Source organism: Narcine bancroftii, chromosome 14 (assembly GCF_036971445.1).
Source record: "Narcine bancroftii isolate sNarBan1 chromosome 14, sNarBan1.hap1, whole genome shotgun sequence".
NCBI lineage: Eukaryota > Metazoa > Chordata > Chondrichthyes > Torpediniformes > Narcinidae > Narcine > Narcine bancroftii.
The window spans coordinates 6,339,196-6,365,613 of record NC_091482.1 but is presented as its reverse complement, the minus strand read 5'-3'; the positions used below and the strand labels follow the sequence as shown (position 1 = coordinate 6,365,613).

The following is a 26,418-nucleotide window of genomic DNA, read 5'->3' as shown; positions in this document are numbered from 1 at the left end:
AGAATGGTTTAAAAAAAAAACAGGCCCTCTCAGGTTGTGGGCAATGGCATCTATTGAAGAGCAGGGGAGCCTACCGTGGTCATTCGACTGGTGGAACCAATAGCAACCGCCGGTGGGATCGGCCTGTGCGCGACTGCCTGACGCGGGCTGCCTTGGCCGGGGTCGTGACGTCACCGCGCAGGCCGGACGCGCCTGCGCGGCGATAGCATTGCGCCTGCGCCTTGATGACGTCGGGGGGGGGAAAAAAAGTAAAAGCGCGCGGGTGAATCGCGAAACGAGGTGGGTTGTTTTTATTAAATTGGCGCCAGCGTGGAAGCGGCGGCCTGGATAAGAGTAAAAGTGTTCGGAAGACGTCGTGATGGCCATTAGGTTGTCCGAGGGGGCGATTGCGGTAGGTATCCAGCTGCGTAATGGGCCTCAGGCTCGCGTGTTGGCCGTCCCGGCCATTGCAGCCGCCTGTCTCTGTGGTGCTGCTCCTGGCTGCATGGAGGTGGGGTGCATCGGCTCTGTGGCTCCCACCACTGTTGTGCAACTCCTTGGGCCATTGCTGGTGTGACCTTTCCCCCCGCCGCCGCCCCCCCCCCCGCCGCCCCCCCCCCGCCGCCGCCCCCCCACCCGCCGCCCCCCCCCCCGCCGCCGCCCCCCCCCCCGCCGCCGCCCCCCCCCCCGCCGCCGCCCCCCCCCCCCGCCGCCGCCCCCCCCCCCGCCGCCGCCCCCCCCCCCGCCGCCGCCCCCCCCCCCGCCGCCGCCCCCCCCCCCGCCGCCTCCCCTCCCTCCCCCGCCTCCTCCCCTCCCTCCCCCGCCTCCCCCCACCCCCGCCTGCCATGCACAAACGTCCTGTAGAAACTCAGCAGGTCGCTCAGCGGCCAGAATAACCATTTCACAACAATAATGTAAAATAACAGTGCATGAAAAGTAAGGCAGTGTCTTTGGTTCATTGATTATTCAGCTGGGAAGGAGCTGTCCCTGTGCTGCTGAGGGCTTGTCTTTATTAGGCTCCTGTACCTTTTCTCCTGATGGTAGCAGAGTAGCAGAGTGAAGAAGGCACGGCCTGGGATGGTGGGGGTCCTCCAGGACAGAGGCTGCTTTTTAAAGACACCGCCTCATGTTGATGTCCTCGATGGAGTGATGTCTGGTTGCCTGTGATGTCGCAGACCAAGTTAACAACCCTCAAGCTTATTCTTGTCCTGAGATTTAGCGCTTCCATGTCAGGCAGTGATGCAATCAGCCAGAATGCTCTCCATGGTACACCTGTAGAAGTTTACGAGAGTCTTCAGTGACTTACTGAATCTCCTCAAACTCCTCACAAAGTTTAGCTGCTGGCGAGCCTTCTTTGTGATTTTGGCCTGAGCTCTTTGTCATTGATCACCCTACAGATGCTGTGTTCCTGCTGAGTTTCTCCAGCACCTTTATGCACTTAAAATTGACCCTAACATTTGCAAACTTTCCTGTTTCCCTGCTGTCTTACCTGCCACTTCATTTTCTTTTTTCCACTGTCACTATTTTATGGAGGATACTGTATGTGTCTATGGTTTTATGAAAGTAGAGTACAATAATGTGTTTAACTTCTATTTTAACTTATATTTATGTAAATATGCTCCATGATCCTTGAAAAACACTATCTCGTCTTTACCATGCGAGCATGATATGAATAATAAATAAAGGTCACTTGACTTGAAGCACTTCCTGCTATCAACATGGCCTAGATGTATTGCAACTTTGTGTATTGCACTAGACTCCAGCATATGCAGACTTTCCTGTTTTCCTGAAGTAAAACATGAAAGGCTGCAAACACTGGTTGAAGTAAAAATACAATGCTGGGGAAACCTAGATGTGTGCTGGTTGGGCCAGTCTTTTCAGCATCAATAAAAAGCAAAGATATATTGCCAACATTTTGGGCCTGATGCCCTTCAAGGAATAAGCAGAAGGAGTGACATTTAGTCCATATCTAGCCATGAATCTGACCAAGTTCTTTGCATCTATAATTTCATCTGATGGCTCATTCCAGATAGGGACCACTCTCTGAGTGAAAAAGCTGCCCCTCAGGCACTTCATCAGGCCCAGGGGTTTTGTCCTCTTTCATACACTCCTTGGCTGCCAAGTCCTCCCTGGTGGTTCTAATATGGTCCAGCACGTTGCTACTTGTTTCCTTCAAATTTTTGGATTCTGCGATTCCCCTCCAAAGTAAAGGCTGATGAGAAATATCCATTTAAAATTGCACCTATCTCATGTGGTTTCATATCGACATCTGAAATAGGCCCACGGCATCTGAAATAATTTTCTTTTAAATAATAATATTCATTAATATCCTGCTGCTATTTGCTTAGTGTGTTTTCACAATGATGTTACACATCCTTTCCAATAGTTTCTATCTCTCTTCTTGCAATTCTTATTCCTTGGGGCATCTTCTCATCCTGTTATCCACTGGTCCATGAGTTTGTTATAGGTGATCTGCAGTGTGCAATGTTAGGAACACAGTCTGAGATGAGATTAACGTTTGTCATGTACACAAGTCCTTACTTGCTGCAACCACGCATGGACACAAGATGCATTAACAGCAGTAGTACAATACTAAACATATCAAGGCAGGTAAAGAGATAATAAATATAAAAGGATATATACATATACCTATATAAGCATAGGTAAATAAATACTGTAACACTCCTGGAATCTGGCCCTTTCATAGATCGGAAGATACCAGATAAGTGAGATTTCTGGTTGCTTGAGACTGACTCTTGCAATACCTAATTAATGCACCTGTTTAAAAGACAGAAACACTGTACCTTCACTGAACAAACTGGTGATGAGGTTGTCTGGGGGGGCGGGGGGCAGGGGGGGTGCGATTGTATGTATGCAGCTATGTAATGGGCCTCAGGCTAACTTGCTTCCCTCCCCACCATGAGAGCCTGGCCAGCCACCTGTCTGTGGTGCTGCTCGTGGCTGCATGGAGGTGGGGTGCACAGTGATGTTGCTCCCACCACTTTAGTACAACCCTTTATTGGAAGACCATTGCTGTAAGACAGGTAAAGAGATAATAAATATAAAAGGATATCTACACAAATTTATACAAGGATAGGTAAATAAAAACTGTAACACCCTGGTATCTGGCACCTATGAGGATTGATAGATGCCAGATAAGCAAATTTCCAGTTGCTTGATACTCATTCTTGCAATGCCAAATTAATACACCTGCATAAACAGTTTAAAAGACAGAAAGACCATATTGTACTCTACTTTCATAAAACCATAGAATTTTACCTTATTTTCAGTCACATACTTTCGCTGCAAGTTCTTCCCCCTCCACAGAGCCACCCGAAAGACAAACAAAAACATTATAGATAATTAAACCCCCACCCCACCAAGTTTACAGATAAAGCCTTACTAATATACTTAATATGCTAATAAAGATAAAGACTCTTACTAAGCAGGGATAAGGAAATACTTTAAGAGTCACTTCAATGGTGAGTGGCATTGACCAGTTCTTCATTCAAACACAACTTTATTCAAACTTTATTCAAACAGCTGTTACACGAGCAGAGAACAACCAAGTTATTCTGATGGCTGAATATTTACTCCTCACCCCCCCTTACTTATTACTCACTGGAATATGGAAATGCAAAGGTGTGCCCTCCCCACCTCCTTAGAGAGGATAATATATAATCTTAGAAAGAAATATGAAGTGTTTGTTAAAATACGGCAACCTTATTTGAATCATACTGGGTTAAGGATATAATTAACTTCCCAAAAAGGTTTGAATAATATAGTTAGGTTAATAGCGTTGAATTCCTGAAGATCAAGATCTGGACTAATTAATGAAGGCATGTTCAAACAATTGTTTTTTTTAATGTTAGCAGTTGGTGATCGGGGTGAGATTTGGGCAATCATATGAGGCTGTAATTCTAAAATACTGTTAATATGCTGTGTGTAATCTTCGCTAGGATTCTACTAAATAGAATAATACCTAGTGTCGCCGAGAATATTCTCCCAGAATCACAGTGCGGCTTTCGCGCAAACAGAGGAACCACTGACATGGTCTTTGCCCTCAGACAGCTCCAAGAAAAGTGCAGAGAACAAAACAAAGGACTCTACATCACCTTTGTTGACCTCACCAAAGCCTTCGACACCGTGAGCAGGAAAGGGCTTTGGCAAATACTAGAGCGCATCGGATGTCCCCCAAAGTTCCTCAACATGATTATCCAACTGCACGAAAACCAACAAGGTCGGGTCAGATACAGCAATGAGCTCTCTGAACCCTTCTCCATTAACAATGGCGTGAAGCAAGGCTGTGTTCTCGCACCAACCCTCTTTTCAATCTTCTTCAGCATGATGCTGAACCAAGCCATGAAAGACCCCAACAATGAAGACGCTGTTTACATCCGGTACCGCACGGATGGCAGTCTCTTCAATCTGAGGCGCCTGCAAGCTCACACCAAGACACAAGAGAAACTTGTCCGTGAACTACTCTTTGCAGATGATGCCGCTTTAGTTGCCCATTCAGAGCCAGCTCTTCAGCGCTTGACGTCCTGCTTTGCGGAAACAGCCAAAATGTTTGGCCTGGAAGTCAGCCTGAAGAAAACTGAGGTCCTCCATCAGCCAGCTCCCCACCATGACTACCAGCCCCCCCACATCTCCATCGGGCACACAAAACTCAAAACGGTCAACCAGTTTACCTATCTCGGCTGCACCATTTCATCAGATGCAAGGATCGACAATGAGATAGACAACAGACTCGCCAAGGCAAATAGCGCCTTTGGAAGACTACACAAAAGAGTCTGGAAAAACAACCAACTGAAAAACCTCACAAAGATAAGCGTATACAGAGCCGTTGTCATACCCACACTCCTGTTCGGCTCCGAATCATGGGTCCTCTACCGGCACCACCTACGGCTCCTAGAACGCTTCCACCAGCGTTGTCTCCGCTCCATCCTCAACATCCATTGGAGCGCTCACACCCCTAACGTCGAGGTACTCGAGATGGCAGAGGTCGACAGCATCGAGTCCACGCTGCTGAAGATCCAGCTGCGCTGGATGGGTCACGTCTCCAGAATGGAGGACCATCGCCTTCCCAAGATCGTATTATATGGCGAGCTCTCCACTGGCCACCGTGACAGAGGTGCACCAAAGAAAAGGTACAAGGACTGCCTAAAGAAATCTCTTGGTGCCTGCCACATTGACCACCGCCAGTGGGCTGATAACGCCTCAAACCGTGCATCTTGGCGCCTCACAGTTTGGCGGGCAGCAGCCTCCTTTGAAGAAGACCGCAGAGCCCACCTCACTGACAAAAGGCAAAGGAGGAAAAACCCAACATCCAACCCCAACCAACCAATTTTCCCTTGCAACCGCTGCAATCGTGTCTGCCTGTCCCGCATCGGACTGGTCAGCCACAAACGAGCCTGCAGCTGACGTGGACTTTTTACCCCCTCCATAAATCTTCGTCCGCGAAGCCAAGCCAAAGAAAGAAGAAGAATAATATTCTGAGTCTTAGAAAAGTTAAAATAAAATATTAAAAAGAAATATTACTCCTATCATCACCAAAGGTTTATGTATTACTTCAGAACATTCATTTTTTCAATTTAAAACTTTTATTTACATTTGTATTTATTCTTAGTTACTTTCTCTCTATTTATTTATTTGTTTGTTTGTTTGTTTGTGGGTTTTTTTGCCAGTTGCTTGAATTCCAGATAGCAGGCACTTTACTGTATTCACAGTTTCACATTGAAGGGGCGAGAGTGAACGAGGGGAAGATGCTTTCAGTTGTGGGAGAGTCGCAGGCCAAGGGCGGGGGGTGGGTGGTGGAATTCATTACCACAGATGACTGTAGAGGCCAAGTCATTGGGCATTTTTAAAGTGGAGGTTGGCAAGTTCTTAATGAGTTCAGGGCATCAAAGGTTACAGGGAGAAGGCAGAAAAATGTAAAGTATTTGAAAATTCTGTTTTTTCTGGGATCTTACCAGCAACTTTTTTTATGAAATGTCAATTTCATTGACTCCTAAAAAGGATAAAGATCTGACTGAATGCACTTCCTATTGGTCAATTTCTTTGCTGAATGTAGATTTTAAGGTTCTTTCTAAGATTTTGGCTGGTAGGTTGGAAAATATCCTTCCCTCTGTAATATCTAAAGATCAGACTGGATTTGTTAACATTTTAACATTGGTAGATTATCAAACATTATTTATTCCTTTTTGGATATAAAGCCAGAATGTATAGTTTCTCTCGATGCTGAAAAGGCTTTCGACAGAGTGGAGTGGAACTATTTATTTGAAACATTAAAAATATTTAATTTTGGTATAGGCTTTTTTAAAAACATGGATTAAATTGGTTTATAGCTAAGGTGGTTACTAATAATAACAAATCCTCCTTTTTTAGGGTGTTTAGGGAAACTAGAAAAGGAAGTCCCCTGAGCCCCTTGCTATTTGATTTAGCTTTAGAACCTCTGGCAATAGCCCTTAGAGACACTCATGAGGTTCAAGGGGTTGTCAGAAACTGAGTAACTCGTAAGGTTTTTTGAATGCAGATGACCTATTAGTTTATATTTCCGATTTCGATAGATCTATCCCAGCTATGTTATTTATGTTTTTTCAATTACGCTCTTTCTCTGGATATAAATTAAATCTTTATAAAAGTGAACTTTTTCCGATTATGCAGGTCCCTATCTACACTCAAGTTTCATTAAAGATTATCAAGAGATAATTTCACATACTTAGGGGTTAAAAATTACTAAATAATTTAAAGATTTTTATAAATTCATTTTTTCTCCTTTATTCGAGTATGTGAGATTATCTTTTTCTAGATGGTCTCCTTTATCGATATCTTTAATAGGTCGTATTAATGCAGTTAAAATGATAATATGCCCTAAGTTTTTATATTTATTTCAAGCGATTCCAGTTTTCATTCCCAAAGTATTTTTTTGATAATATTGACTTCAAAAGGTTCTTCCTTTATTTGGAAGAACAAAGACTCAAGTAAATTTCATTGAAGAAAGATGGAGGTATGGCCCTACCTAATTTTAAATTTTATGACTGGACTGTTAATATTCATTACCTAACTTTTTGGATTTTTTTTATTCTGACAAATTGAATTGTCCATTATGGACAGATTTAGAATTTTGTGGCTTTATTGGGTACCTCTCTTCCATTTAGCTTTTCCAAGATCAATAAGGATATATCGAATCGAAAACTCAAACATAGATTGTCAATCTGGTTCAAATTTAGGAAATGTTTAAATTTAAGAAAATAGTGCAATTTCTCATAGCTTTTTTTTCAACCATCAATAATTGATCGATCTTTCTCTATATGGAAAATCAAAGATATTATTTCTTTTGCAAATTTATTTAAGGAAGGTTGTTTAATGTCTTTTGAACAGCTAGAAAGTAAATATGACATTTGTTTATTTTAGATATTTACATAATAGAAATTTCTTAAATATCTTATTACTGGACTTTCCATTTTTATATCAAACCATGACTAGTTTGTAATATTTTTCAATTGAATCCTTCTCAGAAAAGATTAATTGGAATTGTGTATGATAGATTATTGTAATTACATTCAGTACTTCATGATAAGATTAAAAAGGCTTGGGAATTGAATTTGCAAGACCCTTATCAGAAGATCTATGGGACAAGATTCTTAAAGTGGTGAATACATCTTCAATGTATTCATTAATCCAATTCAAAGTGGTGCACATGTTCAAAGATAAACTGGCTTGTATTTTTTATAATAGTAAACCTACTTATGACAGATGCAAATCTAATATTGCTACATTGACATGTATGTCTTGACCATCCTTAGAAATCGATTGGAAAGACATTTTTAATATCTTTTCAACTGTATTTCAGCTGGAACTGCAGCCCAATCCAATAACTGCACTTTTTGAGGTGATTGAACCAGACGCAGGGAGTTTTTCTGTACCTGTACCACGGGTTGCGGCCTTCTCTACATTGTTGGCTAGAAGAGCCATCTTACTCAAACAGAAAGACTCTTGACCTCCAACAGTGTTTCAGTGGTTCTCTCATATTATGTCCTGTTTAAGTTCAGAAAAAAATTAGATATCATGTATTTGATTCATCGGTGAAATTTGAAGATACATGGTGACCTTTTGTGTCTTATTTTCATTTGATGTCAATGTCATTAGATGTACTCTCTCACTCTTCCAGATGACATATAGTCTTACCTTTGTTTTTTGATTCACTGTGTAAATCAAAAGAAACCAAATGTATGTAACCCTCAGGATAAGTTGCTCAGGTATTTTTTGTAATTTTTCTTTTTTTAAAATGGAGTACTTTTTTAATATATATAATGTGTGTAGGATATTGTATTTTAAGTTTTGTTCCCTTTTCTTCATTGTACTGTATATATTATAGAAACCAATAAAAAAAGATTGAAAGAGAAATGTATAACGATTTGAATTTGTCTCTTGATCAATTGTCCAGGCCTTTGGATATTAGTCCTGTGATGCAACCATAATGTGACTATCCCATGAAAATGGAAAGGATGCAGTCACATAGTGCTGCATTAACTTTTATTTGTGTCTGAATTGTGGAGATGTTTTTGGGGAGGTGTGAAATAGTAGAATGCTCTGCAAAAGCTTTAACACTGAGGTCTAATATTTATGAATCGTCTTGAATTGCAAATTCCTTTTTCACTGTGAGCACAAAGTACTTTAGAATCCAGAGAAATGAAACAACAGTAATTGCTGGAGTCGCGAGTAAACAAGAAGCAGGAGAAACTCAGTAGTTCAGGCAGCATCAGTGGATGGAGATGGTCATTTCTCTTAGTCTTGATAAAGGGACCCAGCACAATGAATGCTACCTGAACAACTGAAGTTCTTTTTTGTTCAGAATCCAAATGATTATCTTTGATAATTCAAAGGTCTTGGACTGTATATTGTTGTGGAAGAAACAACAACGATTTTTTATCTTTGTTTTGCAGTCAATAGTTCAAGGGGGAACTCCTTCACAGCCACTTTTACAAGTCATTGTAAGTAACTTCTTTCTTACTCTGTTTGTAATCAGGTCCAGCAATTAACCATTATGAAGTAAATATCTTCATTGTATGTAACATAAATTCCAGCCTGACTAGTACAGTTTTGCATTTAAAAAATAAATCCCATAGCAGTGTTTGTGAACTATATAATATGCCACCTGCCAAATCAACTCCCCATTCCTTTCTTTTGTGAACTTGAGCCATCATTTGGTAAAATTCTGTTATATTTAAAAGAAAAATAGTGGATAAGGCTGTTTGGCTCCTTGATCTGTAGTGAAGGAAGTTAACAGCTGATCTTTGACCTGCACTGATCCCATATCCATTGATTCCTTTAATAGCCAATATCGATGTTCTCAATCTTAAATATTATTCAACGACAGATTTCCACTGTTCTTGGCAAGAGAATTCCAAAGATTCACTATTCTGTTGATGACAGTTTCTTCTCATCTCTGAATGGCCTAACCCTTACTTTGACCTCAACCATGGCAATTACCATATCAAGCCCAAGGAGATGTGTCAATGAGGTGACCTCCCCATTCTTCTATGCCCAAGTGGATCTAGGTCTAGTCTGTTTAATCTCTCTTACGTAAAGCAGATTTCCTAGGAATCAATCATCTGGCAATCAGTAGCATTTCTTTATTCCTTGGGTAGGGACACGAGAGCACAACATTCCAGACATGGGCTCACAAAATTTGAGTCCATTTCTTGTGTGGTAGGCTATCTACTGTGCCCAGGCTGCTCCGGTGTCCATCGTGGGTTAACATCTCTAGGTGTCATGGCTGCTTTACCTGAAAACACCAGAGCTTGTTTGAGAATGACAGAGTCCATCACGTGTTCTTAATTGCTTCTTCCGAGTGAATGACACTTTTTAAAATTCAGAAAAAATTATGTTAAAAGTATTAAAAGCTGAAATATCAATTCACTTCCAAAAGGAAACACAAATGACCTTAAACTTGCTTCTTTCCTTCACAGCCATTCCTTTCCATTAAAGTGAATGGTGGTGTTGCTGAACATGGAGTCAGCCAAACATTGCAGCCAGTTTTTTTTTGGAGATCTGTTGGGTTGCTGCAAGGAGTTTGTGATCCGAAAAGAGCAGAGTGAGTTTAACAGGCTCAAGCAGCTAAGTACTAGTTCAGGGCTTCCACATTTGGGCATTTTTGCACTTCCCTTGGCTTTTTTTAATTGGATGTGTTGTTATTACCCAGTTGATGTCTTGGTAATGCAAGCAGGATTAGAATAAATGAAAGCTCAATAAAAGTGAATCTTTCGATCAGTGTTTTTCTACTTCGAGTGCATTTCACAAACCATTTGCAAATTTCACTCCGAATTGCACGATTGTTCAAAAATATTTTGTTCTCATTTCCAATCAAGCTTGGAATTTTGTGTATGGAAAATTTGTGATCCATTTCTGTGATTTTATTTAATAAAATCGCATGATATATTTTGTGATAACTGTAGTTCAATTAATATGATAGAAAATAGAATGTGTGTAATTTATTTTCATTTTACTGGAAATTACTTGAGAAACTAAACACACAATCATTTGTTGATTCAATAGGAGTGTAGCTGTCATTTTCTTGTAAATTAAATTTGCATTTGAATGCTTTTAAAAGATCTCTTGGTGTTTTTTTGTGCCCAGAAGTGGCATCTTAATTTTTCAAACCACTTCAAAGGCCTGCAAACAAACAGCATACACAATTAGCAGGAATTTGCCGTGGTGATTAATTCCTCCTGAGAACTTGCCAGATTTGTGGGTGGTGCTGTCTTCGAGCAAAACATTTTTTAAACTAGCAAGGAAGATTTGCTGAAATTCAATTTGCACTTAAAAATTTGCAGTCTCGAGGTGACTTGTGACGTAAGTAATATGTAATCTGTCCTGTTATATTTAGCTGTGAGCATGAAATTGAGGTTCAACACACCTGATGTGTCAGCAATGAGCTGCTCAAATTATAATGATTGGAGTTTGTTTGGGTGACTATTGGAAAGGGCCCTTTTTGTCTGCTGCTGAATTTATTATGTATCCACTGGAGAAAAATGCCTTTGCCATGTAAGAATTCATTTTGTTTACAGAGTATTCGGAAAATTACAAATGGACCCCCAAGGTATCGTGTATTAATGAGTGATGGAGTTCATACACTGTCATGTAAGTATTGAAGGATTTATTTGCATTAGAAAAAAAGTTAATTGTTAACTGATTTATGGAATTTTATCCAAAGTATTAGCATGACAATTATGGATGTATTCCAAACTCAAGATAGAACTACAGGAGGCGTCATGTGATGGAGTAGTGGCCGGTAGGAGAATACCAGCCCTCTCCAGAAAAGAAGAACAAAAGTGAAGAAGGCCTTACCTGCATGAAAAAGCAGGGACCCGCCATGGAAAGAGGAGCCTGCTCCCCGAGGTTAGTGGAGACCCTGCAGGGTCACGACCGACTGACTGCAGGACTGCAAAAACGGCTCACTGAACCAAACAGAGGTGCGCAACTCTACACAAAAAGGACAAGGAGAACACCAACGGGAGAGGGGACCAGCTGTGGAGTGAAACTACACAGCACGAACAGCTGAGAGTTGCACAACAGCAGGGCACCCAGCTGGAAGAAAAAGCAACGGGAGAGGGAGGGATGAGAGAAAACAAGAAGCAGGAGGCCCAACAGATAACCAGCCCAGAAGAAGAGGACCAACATCAAGAAACCATGAAAAAAAAACCTAACAAACTGAGACAAGCAGCTCAACAAGAAAGTCAGAAGGGACACAGATACAAGGAAGAGAAATAGAAGACATGAGCCCAAGAGCAGACACAGAAGAAGAACACCAAGCTCTGCACAGAGGAATAGAAGGTAAAATGAATGGACAGTACAAAGATTAAAAAAAATTTCAAGAACAAATGAAAGCATTAAAAGAATGGTTGACACTAGAATTTAGTGAAATGAAAAGAAAAAAGAAAAGTACAGAAGAAAAAGTGAGTAGAATAGAGCTGGTCATAACAGATGTAGGGAAAGGAAAATGTGGAAGAACGTGTCATGGCAGCAGAAATGGAAGTGAACGACTTAAAAAGAAAATAGGAAGAAAGTGACAAAAAAGTTAAAGAAACAAGAGTTGTTAGCTCAGAAGATGGATATAATGGAAAACTATAGTAGGCAAAACAATATAAAGATAGTGGGCCTAAAGGAAGATGAAGAAGGCAAAGATATGAAAGAATTTAAAAAAGAATGGATCCCAAAAGTCCTGGGAATGCCAGAAAGGCAGGAAGGAATGGAAATAGAAAGGGCACACAAAACACTAGCCCCGAAATCACAGTCACAACCAAAACCAAGGTCCATTTTAGTAAAATTTCTGAGATACACAAGAGAAAATATATTGGAGAAGGCAATGAATAAAGTTAGAGAAGACAAAAAACCATGGGAGTACAAAGGTCAAAAAAAATGTTTTCTACCCAGACATAAGTTTTGAGCTCCTAAAGAAGAGGAAGGAGTTTAACGCAGCAAAATCAATCCAATGGAAAAAAGGCTATAAATATATGTTAAGATATCCAACGGTGCTTAAAATAGTTATCCCGGGGGAGCAAATCAGACTGTTCTCGGATCCAGAGAAAGCACGAGAATTTGCAGAACGCCTGCAAGACAGAAAGAGAGGTAACAAGAACGAAGAATGACAACAAACTACATATAAAGATGTAAAAATAATGTATAAGTAAGAACTAAAGGAGGGAAGAAAAGGGAAGTAAGGGAGAAGGGGGGAAGAGGAGGAGGTAAATAAATAAAAAGAAGAAAAGAGGAGGAGCTCTGTTTTAATGTGAAGATAAAAATTTTCTGGAGGGGGTTGGGTGGGAGAGAATAACAGTCACTGCGAAATCAGTTGACACTTGCGAAAGGGTTCACAGTCCGAATGGAGAAGGGAGTTGTGGTTGCCCAGCAAAGGACAAGGGGCGACTCGGGGGTGGGGGGGTGGGGGGACACTTGGGGTGAAGGGAATTTTAGATGTGGGAGTGGTTGAAGTATTTTATGTTTTAGAAGTGTTGTCATACATTGCGTTCAAAAAACGAAAACTAAGAAATGAAAATAGGGAAAAGGGGAAAGGTGGTGAGGAAGCAGAAATGAGATGTAAACAGAGTATGAGATGGCCATGTTGAACTATATGACTATAAAAATCAAAAGGAAGAGGCTATTAAATTTACTGAAAAAAGAAAAAAATAGATATAGCATTCGTGCAGGAAACTCATCTAACTGAAGTGGAACATAATTAATTAAGGAGAGACTGGGTAGGACACGTAACGGCAGCATCATATAATTCAAAAGCCAGAGGTGTAGCTATATTAAACAATAAAAATGTACCAATCAAAATAGAGGAGGAAATAATAGATCCAGGAGGGAGGAATGTAATGATAAAGTGTAAGATATATTCAGAACTCTGGAATTTGGTCAATATATATGCACCTATTGAAGAGGATCAAAAGTTTATGCAAGATATTTTTTTGAAGATTGTAGATACGCAGGGGAATATATTGATAGGAGGGGACTTTAACCTTAATTTGGATTCAAAGATGGATAAAACTGAACAAAAGACTAGCAAAAAGAACAAAGTAGCCAAATTTATGGTTAAATCAATGGAGGAAATGCAACTTTTGGACATATGGAGGAGACAACACCCAAAGGAGAAGGAATACTCATATTATTCGAGTAGACATGAAACATACTCAAGGATTGACCTGTTCCTGTTGTCAGCCCATATCCAAGGGAGAGTTAGGAAAACGGAATATAAAGCTAGATTGTTATTTGATCACTCACCCCTGTTATTAGCACTCGAACTGGAGGACATCCCACCAAGAACATATAGATGGAGGTTAAACTCCATGCTACTTAAAAGGCAGGAATTTAGAGAATTTATTGAGCACCAAATTAAAATGTACTTTGAAATAAATATGGAATCCGTGAAAGACAAATTTATATTATGGGATGCAATGAAAGCCTTCATCAGAGGCAGATAATAAGTTATGTAACTAAGATGAAGAAGGACTACAATCAGGAAATGGAGCAGTTGGAAAGGGAGATAGTAAGTACAGAAAAAGAACTAGCAACAAGGGAAGATACAACAAAAAGAAGAGAATTGGCGGACAAAAAAATTAAATACGAAACACTACAAATGTATAAGATGGAGAAGAACATAATGAAAATAAAGCAGAAGTATTATGAGCTAGGAGAAAAAAATACTAGCTTGGCAGCTTAAAACAGAACAAGATACAAGAACGGTATTGGCATCAAGGAAAAAGGACAAACAAATTACATATAACCCAACAGAAATCAATGAAAACTTCAAGAAATTCTAAGAGGAATTATACGGAACTGAGAACGAAGGGAAAGAAGACAAAATAGATGAGTTTCAAGCTAAAATTGAACTATCAAAATTGCAAGAAGAGGAGCAAAACAAATTGATAAAACCATTTGAAATAGAGGAAATACAGGATATATTAAAAAAGCTACCGAACAATAAAACGCCTGGAGAGGACGGACTCCCAATAGAATTCTATAAAACATTTAGAGTTATTAATTCCTCCTCTCCTGGAAGTAATGAACCAGATAGAAGAAACACAAAACTTGCCAGATTCATGTAAAACAGCAATAATTACAGTAATACCAAAGATGGGGAAAGATCCACTAACACCAGCATCGTATAGACCAAGAAATATATTAATTGGATTAAAGCATTATATAAGGGACCAATGGCGAAGGTGACAGTAAATCGATATATGTCGAACCAATTTAAATTAAGCAGGTCAGCTAGGCAGGGATGTCCACTATCTCCCTAACTGTTCGCTTCAGCTATAGAACCTTTTGCAGAACTGATAACAATAGAAAATAAAATAAAAAGGATAAAAATAAAAGAGAAGGAATATAAAATCAGTTTATTTGCAGATGACATCATAGTGTACTTAACAGAACCAGAATTATCAATAAAATAATTACATAAAAAATTGAAGGAATATGGAGAAATATGGGAGTACAAGATCAACGCAAATAAAAGTGAAGCGATCCCAATGAATAATGTGGATTACACAAAGTTTAAGAAAGAATCATTTGAATGGCAACACAAGCAATCTGATACCTAGGTATTAGACGAGATAATAATCTAGGCCATCTATGCAAAATAAATTATCAACCATTAATGAAGAAATTACAAGATGACTTAGAACATTGGAAAAATTTACCACTAACACTGATAGGAGGGTAAATTTCATTAAAATGAATATCTTCCCAAGGATACAATACCAATTTCAATCATTACCAATTCCCTTAACAGAAATTCTTCAACGAACTAAAGAGAATAATAAGGAAATTCTTATGGAAAGTTGGGGGGGTGGGAAATAGAGGATAGCGCTAGATAAATTAACAGAATGGTACAAACAAGGTAGTTTGCAGCTACCAAACTTTAAAAATTATTATAGAGCAGCACAATTAAGATATCTATCAGATTTTTAACAAACAAGGGAAAAACCAGATTGGACCAAGATAGAGTTAGATAAAATAGGGGAGAAGGTTACAGAACATGTACTTTATAAGTGGGATGAAAAACTGGTGCAATATAGAAGTTCACCAGTACTGCACCATCTGCTCAACATTTGGAAGAAGATTCACGTAGAAAGGAAAAAACAAATGACCAACTACCAAAATTATTATTGATGCAAAATCAACTAATCCCTTTCACAATAACCTTACCTTTAGAGAATGGGAGAGAAAAGGAATTAAAAGAATAGAAAATTGTTTTTTGGGAAATAATTTATTTTTGAACAAATGAGGTACAAATATGGAATAACTCATGGTACAATGTTTGCATACTACCAACTGAAAACCTACTTAAAGGACAAATTGGGAAGCAGACTGAGATTACCAGAAGGAAGCAGCTTTGAATATGTGATTACAGACACAATGATAATTAAAAGATTTATAACAAACATGTACATCAAGCTGCAAGAGAAAGAGATTGATGAAATAAGCTGTAAACCCAAACAAAAGTGGGAAAAAATCTAAACATAAAGATAAAAAATGTAATATGGGAAAAGCTATGCTCCGGAACTATGAGGAATATAATAAACACAAAGTTATGTATGATACAATATAATTGGTTACACAGGCTATATATCACACCCCAAAAGTTAAATAAATGTGATCCAACAGTATCAGACAGATGTTTTCTCTGTAAGAAGGAAATGGGAACAACAGTACATGCAATTTGGGCATGTGAGAAAGTGGAAAAGTTTTGGGAAGATCTAAACCAGATATTAAATAAAATCACAAAAAGCAACATACCAAAAAATCCAGAGAACTTTCTTCTAAGTAATATAAGAAGTAAAGAATTAGGCCTTAAACTGGATGAAGTGCAAAAAAGATTTATTATGATAGCCTTAGGGTTAGCAAAAAAATGTATAATGTCAACTTGGAATTCAGAAGAGAGCCTGAGAGTACATGGGAATGAATAAATGTATTCCATTGGAAAAAATAACATATCATTTAAAAAATAAAGTCACATTATTTGGGAACCGTACATGGAACACAGCAGAGGGCCTACCGCGGACCTCCACCCTCTAAAATTATAGAATGAGAAGAAGACGAAATGAACTGGTTGACACAAAAGTGGATGACACAATTTTCTTGTGTATTTTCATTGTGATGACATTGTTTAATGGGTTTATTGTATACGTTGAACGTTTAGTGGGTAGGGAGGGAAGGGAGGGCGGGGAAAAAGGGGAGAAAATGACTGTATATTCAAGAGGAAAATGTTTGTGTGTATTTTGATTAATATGGTTCATAGTGTGAAAATTTAAAAAAAAAAGGTGAAACTACAGCATCCACTTGGATGGTGCTCTTAACATAATGAGAAGTTATAAATGCTGAGTAGAGATCAAGATAACTGGGTTTTGAGAAAAAGTTTTTAATAATGGAAGGTGTGCATCATGTGGAATTTATTTTTCAATCTTATAATGCAGGACAGGGAATGCAGTGAAAATGGGAGAAAAATGCTTGCCCAAACAATGATGTTGAATGGCGGAGGAGGCTCGACAGGCCAGATGGCCTATTCTTGCTCCTATCTGAGAAAAATTTTTATTCAATGGTTATTCAAGTGTTTATCTAAATGTCTCTTAAACCCTGGAATGTCTCTACCACCACCCTTGGCAGCAAGTTCCAGATATCAACCACAGTATAAAGAAAAAAATACCCCTTACATTCCTTCCTCTCACCTAAAATCTATACCTATTAGTTTTTGATACCTGTACCATCAAAAAGATTGATTGTTTATCATATCAAGGTCTCATAATTTTATATTTCTGTCAAGTTGTCCCTGTGCCTCCTTTGCTCCAGGGAAAGCAAACCTCGCCTATCTCATCTCTCCCCATAACTAAAGCCCTTCAATCCAGACAACATCCTGTCTAGTGCAACCATGTCTTTCCTATTGTGTGGTGACTAGAGCTGGACACAGAATGACCAGCATTTTTTGTCATAGCAACATAACATCCTGACTTTAGTATTCTATGCATGATCAAACATGTCATATTCTTCTGTCATTGGACGATAAGCATTTCTACCAATATCATTGCAACATAGATTTTGTGAGGAGTTTAGCAGAAAATGAATTCTTGAGTTGTCTCTATCTCAAATTAGTGAGACAACATGACTTTCGTATAATCATTTTCCCTTCAGGATTATATTTCTCTTTGTTAGTGAAGACGAGACTATTAATTTTTAATTAATAATATCCTCGGATAGGCTGCCCAGTCTTATTTATTTGCTTGCTTTTTTTTCTTAGATTAGGTGGGGTTTTATATATTTTTCTCTTTTGAAGATTGAGTGAGGAGATTAAAACCTATTGTGGTGTAATGAATGCAATATGTTAGATGATGCCATATAGTAATTTTCCCTCTTTTTGATTGTGTCCTATTTCCCCTCATGTATTGTTTACCTATAATATGATTAATGAAAAGATTGAAAAAGAAAGAAGATTTGGCCGCATGTAATGTTATATTTTTAAATGTTGATGTAAATTAAAATAAACATTCTTCTTTTAGCTTTCCTCCTTGCAACTCAGCTGAACTACATGGGAGATGAGGGCCTTATTTCAATAAACTGCATCTGTCAAATCAACCGATTCATCTGTAATACAATGAAGGATGGAAGGTACAACATATAGGTTATCTTGTACTTGTGAGCTATGAAAAACTTCAGAAATACCAAAATGTTAGAAGCTTTCCATTTTTAAAAGGGACATTTCTCCATTTGAGTGGAGAGAGAATAACATGATATTGAAAGTAATATACTTCCCAAAGTCTGATTCAAAAACTTGAGGAAATCTGAGATGGATAAGAGAATTGATTTTATTTTCTGTCGTCCTTTTTAAGTTCCAGCAGTTTCAAATTTCAGTGTCACCAGGCCTTGCACCTTAATCAAGTGGGGTGGTTCCATGTTCAACTCCAGCAACAAGTGCATTATGCACCCTCAATATAGTGTTGGACATAGGTTGTTCTGCAGAGTGATGCAGCGGTCATGCCTGGGTGTATTTAAAAGTTAAAATTTGGACTTTTTTTTTTAATTTATTTTTTATTTTTTTTCACACCATAAATCACAATAGCCATGATATACACTTTTTCTTTTTCACACATTTACAGTGACTTTTTCTCCCCCCCCTCCCTCCTCCCAAGCCACCCCCCCACCCCCCCCCCCCCTCTCATCCATTTTAGGTATACAATCTAGGTTGCAAAAATTTGGACTATTTGAAGAAGAACAAATGATTTATAATGACATGGCATAATATTTATCCTTTAACCCATTCACTAAAACAGTTGGTTATGTAATTATCTCACTTCTAACTGTGCTCAAAGTGGTTGTAGCATTTCCCTACATCACAACTCTGGATACACCCAAGTACTTAATTGCCTGTAGAATTATATAGTAAACCTTAAAAGTTTTGAAAGGCACTTATATTAGCACAAAGGAAACAAGGAAAACTGATGCATACATACTCAGATTCCACAGAGGAAGTCACTCTTGCAGGATTGCACAATATATGGACCTGCTCCCTTTTTATAGCAGCTGTGATTTTTATTTGTATATATTCAGTTTGGTTTAATATCTTCTAATTGGGATTTTGCAGTAAAATGCAGTACACAATTCTGGAGAAACTCAGCAGACCACACAGCATCAAAGTACTGTCTTTCAATATTGTACTCAAACAGACTATTTTATATGCAAATTGCTCAGAGTCATACAGCATGGAAACGGGCCATTCAGCTCTCCACATAATTGCGAATCATTGGGCACCTATCAGTCCTGCTCACAAAAGGGTCTTGGCCTGGTCAGTAAAAACAAAGTAAACCCCCTCCCCGGTATCCGGCACTTATGAGGATTGGCAGATGCCAGATAAATGAATTTTCCATTAGTTTGAGATTGCATGGTTGTGTGATTGGTGAACTAATTGCTAGCGGGCACCAATTTTAAACCTGTTTTTTTTTCACCTATTTTCTGCAATTTTTTTTTGCTGATTGCTTGAGGCTGCCGGTTGCTTTAATTCCATATCGTGGAGATTTTTCTGTGCTACAATTGTGCAATTCCTGGGTGGATGAGTAGCATTATTGGTGACAAGGCTATTTTAGAAGAAATTCCCAAAGTAACTTAGTTTCTTTGTCAAAACAACTGCAAATAGTGGAAGTTTGTGAGATTGAATAATATACTTGTTGCTAATATAATTCAGCACTCTTTATTGTGGTTGGGGAATTCGGAGCCAAGAGCTGATGTGTGATGCACATTATCTGCTACTTTAGTACCAGGAAATGGCTATCCTATCTGCATCTCATCAGAGTAAACACCTCCACTTGACATTGAGCAATATTTTCATCACTCAGTATGCCATCTATAATGTTTTGGGGTGGTCTGAGTTGCAACAGACCAGGAAATAAACTGGATTGGTCACAAAAACTTGTCTTGGCTTGTCTTGTCTTGGCACTGCCAGTTCCTTCATCACAAGAGCTGTAGTTGTCAAAGCTTGGATCACCACTATTTTCACAAATTAAGAGTGGGTTTTAAATGGAGGCTTTGTCGATCTTGTCTGTGAATGAGAATTTTTTAAAAATCGCCCTTTGCAAATGCAAGTTATCCAGGTAATTGAATAAACTAGATAAGCCATTTCAAATCTGAAATCAATATATTAAAGAAATGTCGTCCACTCTACAGATTGATTTATCATTTCAGACTTAAAGAAATATGTTTTCATTGTTAAATCTCCTGTGTTTGAATTGGTTTGGATTATATGGTCTTGCCTTAACTGGTTGTGGTTAAATACATGGGGAACTTCAGGTCATCAAATATTCATACAGTGAATATTGTCAGAGACTAGGTAAGTATTTGGAAACATAGGATAAAACATCCCCTGAATGAGCTGTTGTGTCAGTGAATGGCAATCCTGAAATTCCCTAGAGTGGCGAGAGTGGAAGGTGAAATTGTTCAGTACCAGTTAAGTACAAGGTGGGACAGATTGCATCAGACAACAAACTGTGGAGTTGAATACAGAAGAAAAATATTAACCACAGCAGACTAGACATTGATTTTTTTGTTCTTAATTTAGTGTATTTGCCTGGCAATTTTGGAACCTTGATTTTTGAATTGTTCTCAGATTTATTTAGAGGAAAACACTCCACTGCTGAATAATATGCCAAATTTTAGTACAAAGATAATTCTGCAACATTTCATGGGATCTCTACTGTTTCATCCCTGTTCTTATAATAAATATTTAAAAAAAATAATAAAGCATTGTTATCATCCAAAATGAAAATAACAGGTAAGTAGAATAACTTTGCACTATAGAATTCTAGGAGAATTGAAAGGGGCAGCACTGTTCGTGTAGTGGCTAGCGCAGCGCCAGCGATCATCACACACTATTGGTTAATTGGAAGTAAATTGGATGGCACAGGCACAGCCTGTTATCGTGCTATGTCAAAATTAAAAAAAAAATAATAAATTTAAAAAGTTGATAAACATGTTAACTATTCCAAAGTAGAGGCCACAAAAAATGAAGATCACGTCACAAATCATCCATAGGAAGAAAAAGGCAATCAATGTTTTGGGCCTGAGCCCTTTTTCAGAAATATGGATAAACTAGTAGAGAAGGGAAGGGGGAGGAGCATAAGCTAACATGTTTTTCTGTTAATCCCTCCCTCCTGGTCAGTTTTCCTACTCCTCTTGTCTCCTTTCCTTAGCTCCCCACCCCTTCTCTTATCAGAGAGCCACCTTTAGCCGTCTACCTTCTTCCCCATTACTCAGTTTCATTCTCTCTACCCTCCCACGTATCCACCAGGTATCTCTTGCCTGTTAGTTCCTCTCCCCATTACTTTTCTCCCTCTTCTCTCCTCCTCCTCCTCCTCCTTCCCCCCCCAACCCTATCCCCATCTGGCTTCCCCTGTTTTTTCCATGTTCCTGATAAAGGGCCCAGGCTTGAAACATTTGTGACCCTTTCACTTCCTATGGATGCTGTGTGGTCTGATGAGTTTCTCCAGCACTTTTGTGTTCTGCACTATATCCTAGCACCTGCAGATTTTCTTGTCTAACTTTTGCAAACATCACCTTATTTTGCAATTGGAAAACTGAATATTTATTATCTCTATTTTATTTATTATTTAATTTATACTGTGATCATTTTTATGGAGTTCAGCTGCACTAAGAAAGAATTTTGGTGCAAATGCTCATTGTACAATGTACATGACATGATTCTTCAGGACCCAAGGAGTTTAATGGGATGCTTTCCATTCGTGTGACAGTAGTGTGAGCGTGCACTCTCATTTCCTGGCCAATTGGAGCACATTCATCTGGTCATCCTTGAGGTTCTTGCTGTAAACTAATGCTCCAAAAAAAGTTCTCAAATGTGATGCATATCGTGCACTAATTTTCCTTTTTTCAACTTCTCCATTTTTGTTCTCTTTTCCCTTGATCTCTCCTTCACTGCCTTAAATGCTTAAAACTGGCACTTGTAAACCTTGTCTATATCTTTAATCGAAAGTGTCATGTAACACATGAATTCTCAGATATAAATCATTCAGAAGGTGAAGTTCTGATAGGCAACAGTCATTTGCTGGAGTGAACAGCAGTGGAAAAGTGGAAGGAGGGACTTGCCATATATGCCATTGTATAGGATGATCCAAAACTTAAAATGTAATCAGGATCATCCTACACAAAGAGTCTAAAATTTAAACCTGGATGATGAAGTCGCAACACCATTGCCATCTTCCTGCCGGCTCTGACGCAATCTTACGCATGCCCCGTTAGTTATTTGTGAAGTCCCAGCGCTCCTCCGCGGAGTCCCATCAGCCCTATCCGACTGCTATTGTCCAGTGCCAATCAATGAAGGTTAAGTGACATCTCACAGAATTTTCCCTTTAATATGTGTTTTGGTGTGAATGCTAGAAAACAGTTTTTCCTCCCTCCTGCATGCCTGGCCTGATGTGTTCTGTTTTAAAGGCTTTAAACGGCTTGTTAGAGGAGCTTAAATGGTTTATTTTAAAATATCCAAATAAAATTTGAACCATTAAATGATAATTTGTTATTAAAATATTGTGATTTGCTTTTGACTGGTCAGCGATAAGTGCCAGAATTTTGGGGGGGTGGGGGGGTTATCTTATTCAAAGGGTATCATTCAAAACCAACATTTTAAGTAGAAATTCCAGAGTCATCGTATACAATGGCATATATGGTATGCAAGTGTATTGATGCATTTACAATGAGTGCCTCAATGTTCTTAATGGTATCACTTATAGGTTTTGCTGAAAGAGCCTCCTGTGTATGTTGATGTTGTTCATAATTTTAGTAAGAAATTTAGTCTTAATGTCAAGTTTGTTTTTGAAAAATTTATCTTCCAGTACAGTAGTTAGAATGTGGAGGTACGTCTCAACAAAAAAAAATGGATCTGTTGTTGTTGTTGACACTGTACTTGCTGAGATTTGGTCAAATCAAGTGCAACTATCTGTATCAGCCATTCTCAACGGGAGCCCCACATTTAAGTCAAAGCCTTGTTCTCTTTTTACCTCATCATAAATATGTTTTGTTTTTATGTAGTCCGAGAGATTCAAAATTCTTTAATTGTCATGTAATAAAACAGAAAATGTGATATTACGCGAAATTTCCTTTAGTTCATCGTAAGGCAGGCAAAGATTCATTATCTGCAAAAATTAGTATAGAAGTAATCAAAACTTGGCTGCTTCAATGGGAAGGGGGCCCACAATCTTTGAGCATAGTTCTTGGTGAAGGGGGGTGGGGGAGGTGAGATGGGGCATCGTCGATTTAAAAAGTTGATAATGGCTATATCACTGGGGTAGACTTGGCTAATACTCTGTGCCGCCTTCTTGCTCTTACGCTATCAAAACTTGAACAATAATTAAAACACTAGAAATGTAAAAGATTAATGAGAGGATTTTAATGTGATTGTTTCCATTCCAGACGTGCAGTGGTCATTGTTGACTTAAAAGTAATTAGAAGAGCTGATCAAGTGCATGGAAAGATTGGGAATCCAGTGCCAATCAATGAAGGTTAAGTGACATCTCACAGAATTTTCCCTTTAATATGTGTTTTGGTGTGAATGCTAGAAAACAGTTTTTCCTCCCTCCTGCATGCCTGGCCTGATGTGTTCTGTTTTTTTTTTAAATCCATGCAGCTGGCCCAGATATTTGTGTCAGCAGATCATTTGTAAAGTTAATTGAATTTTGTTTTTTGGCCTGGAACTCCTCATCCATGTAGTTTGTGCAGCACTTGCTGAATGGTTTAGTTTAACATCAGAAACCCGAGCAAACTTCTACAGATGTGTAATGGAAAGTGTGCTGACCAGCTGCATAACGGCCTGGTATGGGGGAACCAATAGCTCAGAGCAGAAAGCTCTACAAAAGGTTATGGACACAGCCAAGTTTTCACAGGCAAACTCTCCACATCATCGAAGAAAATCTATGGCACACAGCCATCGGAGAGCAGCAGCAATCATAAAGGCCAGGATGCGCTCTGTTTTCACTACTGCCATTAGGAAAAGGGTATAGATGCCACAAGACTCTTAACACTAGGTAGATTCTAGAACAGTTACTATCCCTTCATCAGACTCCTAAACAACAGATACAATCAGAGACTCATTTAAGGATTCTATTTGCACAGTCAGTTTGTTTACATTTCTCTCTCTTGTGTACCTACCTATTACTGGAGCACAGTAATAAGTACAAATTCTGCCTGGCCTGCAGGAAAAATAATCTCAGGGATGTCATTTATGTACTCTGACAATAAAGATGAACTTAATAGTATCAAGAGTGAAGTTCTGTCCTTGATTCCTCTTCTTAACCAAAGCATACAGATCTATTTGGAATATACTGTTATAAGATCAATTGATTCAGAGTGTGATATCTGATTGGAATATGTCCTGATTCCTGTGCACATGTTAACTTTCTGTAAGAGAAATCTCCAATTTTGGGTTGTTTTAACCCAAAGTGACTCAAATCTATACCTGTGAAAATGATATTTGCATTTGATTCCTAATTGATTTCAATCCAGAATATTTTTATTTGCACAGGTCAGTCGCAGCAGTCAGCGACTGTTGCCAACCCACCCACCATCCAATCTGTGCAAACTGAGTCTGCACCAGATGCTGCTTCAAGTAAGAAATTGTGGTGTCACGGTCTTTGTATTGCACCCAACAATTTTTCAGAAAAAGTGCGGCCTCTCGATTTTTAATGATGTAAATGCTGGAACTCTTCAAAAATGCACCTTCATTCTAATAAGGGCAAACTTGATTATTTTCCAAGATATTGACGATTAAGGAATTGGAGCTGGTGAACAGTTCTTGGGAGAGAGTGCGTGATGAGCTGTATGGCTGCATTGTGCAGTGGAATGCAATGGTGTCCATTTGTAATGTAGCTTCAGAAAGGTTGTTTATTGTGTGCATGAAAGAAAACATTTCCACAGAATTGAATAAATGTTATTTCTCTCATTTATTTTCCTGTTCGAAGCAAAATGATGGTGTTGCTGTATAAAATAAACTTGTAGTCCACAGCATTCCAGGAAAATTTGAGAGCAAGCTGCCAAGTAAAGCTGGTGGGGTCAGAGGACCGTCAAACAGCACTGGAGGATCACAGATAAAAGTGGTGCCCATTGCCTGTCTGAACCCTTACCAGTCGAAGTAAGCAATATCAATTTGCTCAGTTTGTACCCTTAATTTAATGATTGTGAGTTTATACCTGTTTTTACTTTTAAGCCAAGCCAAAGAAGAAAAAAGAAGAATTTGATAAACAATTTGCTTTAAGGTTCATTTTCACTTTATGCTTGATTGAGAATATCTCTTTGCAATTGGATGATTATTGCTATCTGTTCTCTCTCAAATGCAAATAAATTAATACAGGTGCACAATTAAATCTGCTTTAGTTCTTCCCTGCATTAAATTTCTAATTTGCTTGTATCAATCTCCTTGCTGTCCTCCTTCGAAACAGCTAAGGTTTTAATTAACTTTTGTTGTGCACGATGTATTAACAAACATGTTGTGATCGTTGCAAAATCAATATCCATAAGTAAAAACAAAAGACAAAAAGGAGCCATTTGGCTCATCAAGCTTAATCTTTCACAGAACCAGATATAATTTGCACTTTCATGGGTTGCATGAATCTTATTCTCACAGGGGATATGAAGAACAGGTTAAAATATTAGAAAAATCAATATGTCTGGCTAATCACTTGCTCCCCGAGAGCATTCTTGCAGAATTGGTGGAAATAAATATGGCGTGACATTATTCAAGGTGCATTTCACAATGACATTTCCATGATTGCAGCAGTGTAGGAATACTGCATGTTGAGTATTTGATCACCTTTCTCTGGACTTGGCCCTGTTAACCTTAAGCAAATACTGTATTTATCCATTTAATCAAATTTTAAATTAGCTGGGGTTTTTTTTTGCTTAAGATTGATCTTTTTGTTAATATAATAAACAACGCCAGATTGATCTAATGTAATTTGTTATCTTCTGGTGTCCTCTAATTTTGTTATCTGCATTTTACTGTTGGTGAAGTGCTGCTCTTGATATTTGTGAATTGTGCAGATACGTTGTACTGGAGTTTGCTGGCCTAAGAAGGCAGACTTTGCCCTGAGGAGCAATGATAAGAATTTATCTGATGGTCTTCTTAAAAAAAAACCAATCACCTCCACAATTTAAATAAAGGGGAATTACTTTATACTTTATTTGAGACATTATGATATGGGCTGTAATTGAATAGTTTGATCACTGTGCAGCTGGTTTACTGTGCTCTATTAATATTTTGTTACCCAAAGGGTTTAGACCAAGTAAGAGGTATTTAAAATTGAGAAGAATTTAAATTTATGAGAGGTGTAGAGTAAATATAGGTAGGCTTTTTTGAGGGTAGGTGAGATACAAACAAGAGGACATGGGTTA

At 38.6% G+C, this 26,418-nt stretch overlaps 1 protein-coding gene across 1 annotated transcript in view; it reads left to right on the top strand.

The window, feature by feature from the left end:
- Positions 1 to 205: 205 nt before the first annotated feature.
- rpa1 (replication protein A1) overlaps positions 206 to 26,418 on the top strand; it is a 62,679-nt gene continuing 36,466 nt past the window's right edge. The window contains 7 exon segments of the mRNA XM_069911169.1: positions 206 to 391; positions 8,928 to 8,975; positions 11,052 to 11,124; positions 18,036 to 18,144; positions 23,446 to 23,534; positions 24,554 to 24,637; positions 25,027 to 25,159. Of these exon segments, the coding sequence (XP_069767270.1) occupies positions 359 to 391; positions 8,928 to 8,975; positions 11,052 to 11,124; positions 18,036 to 18,144; positions 23,446 to 23,534; positions 24,554 to 24,637; positions 25,027 to 25,159 (569 nt within the window). The 5' untranslated portion in view covers positions 206 to 358.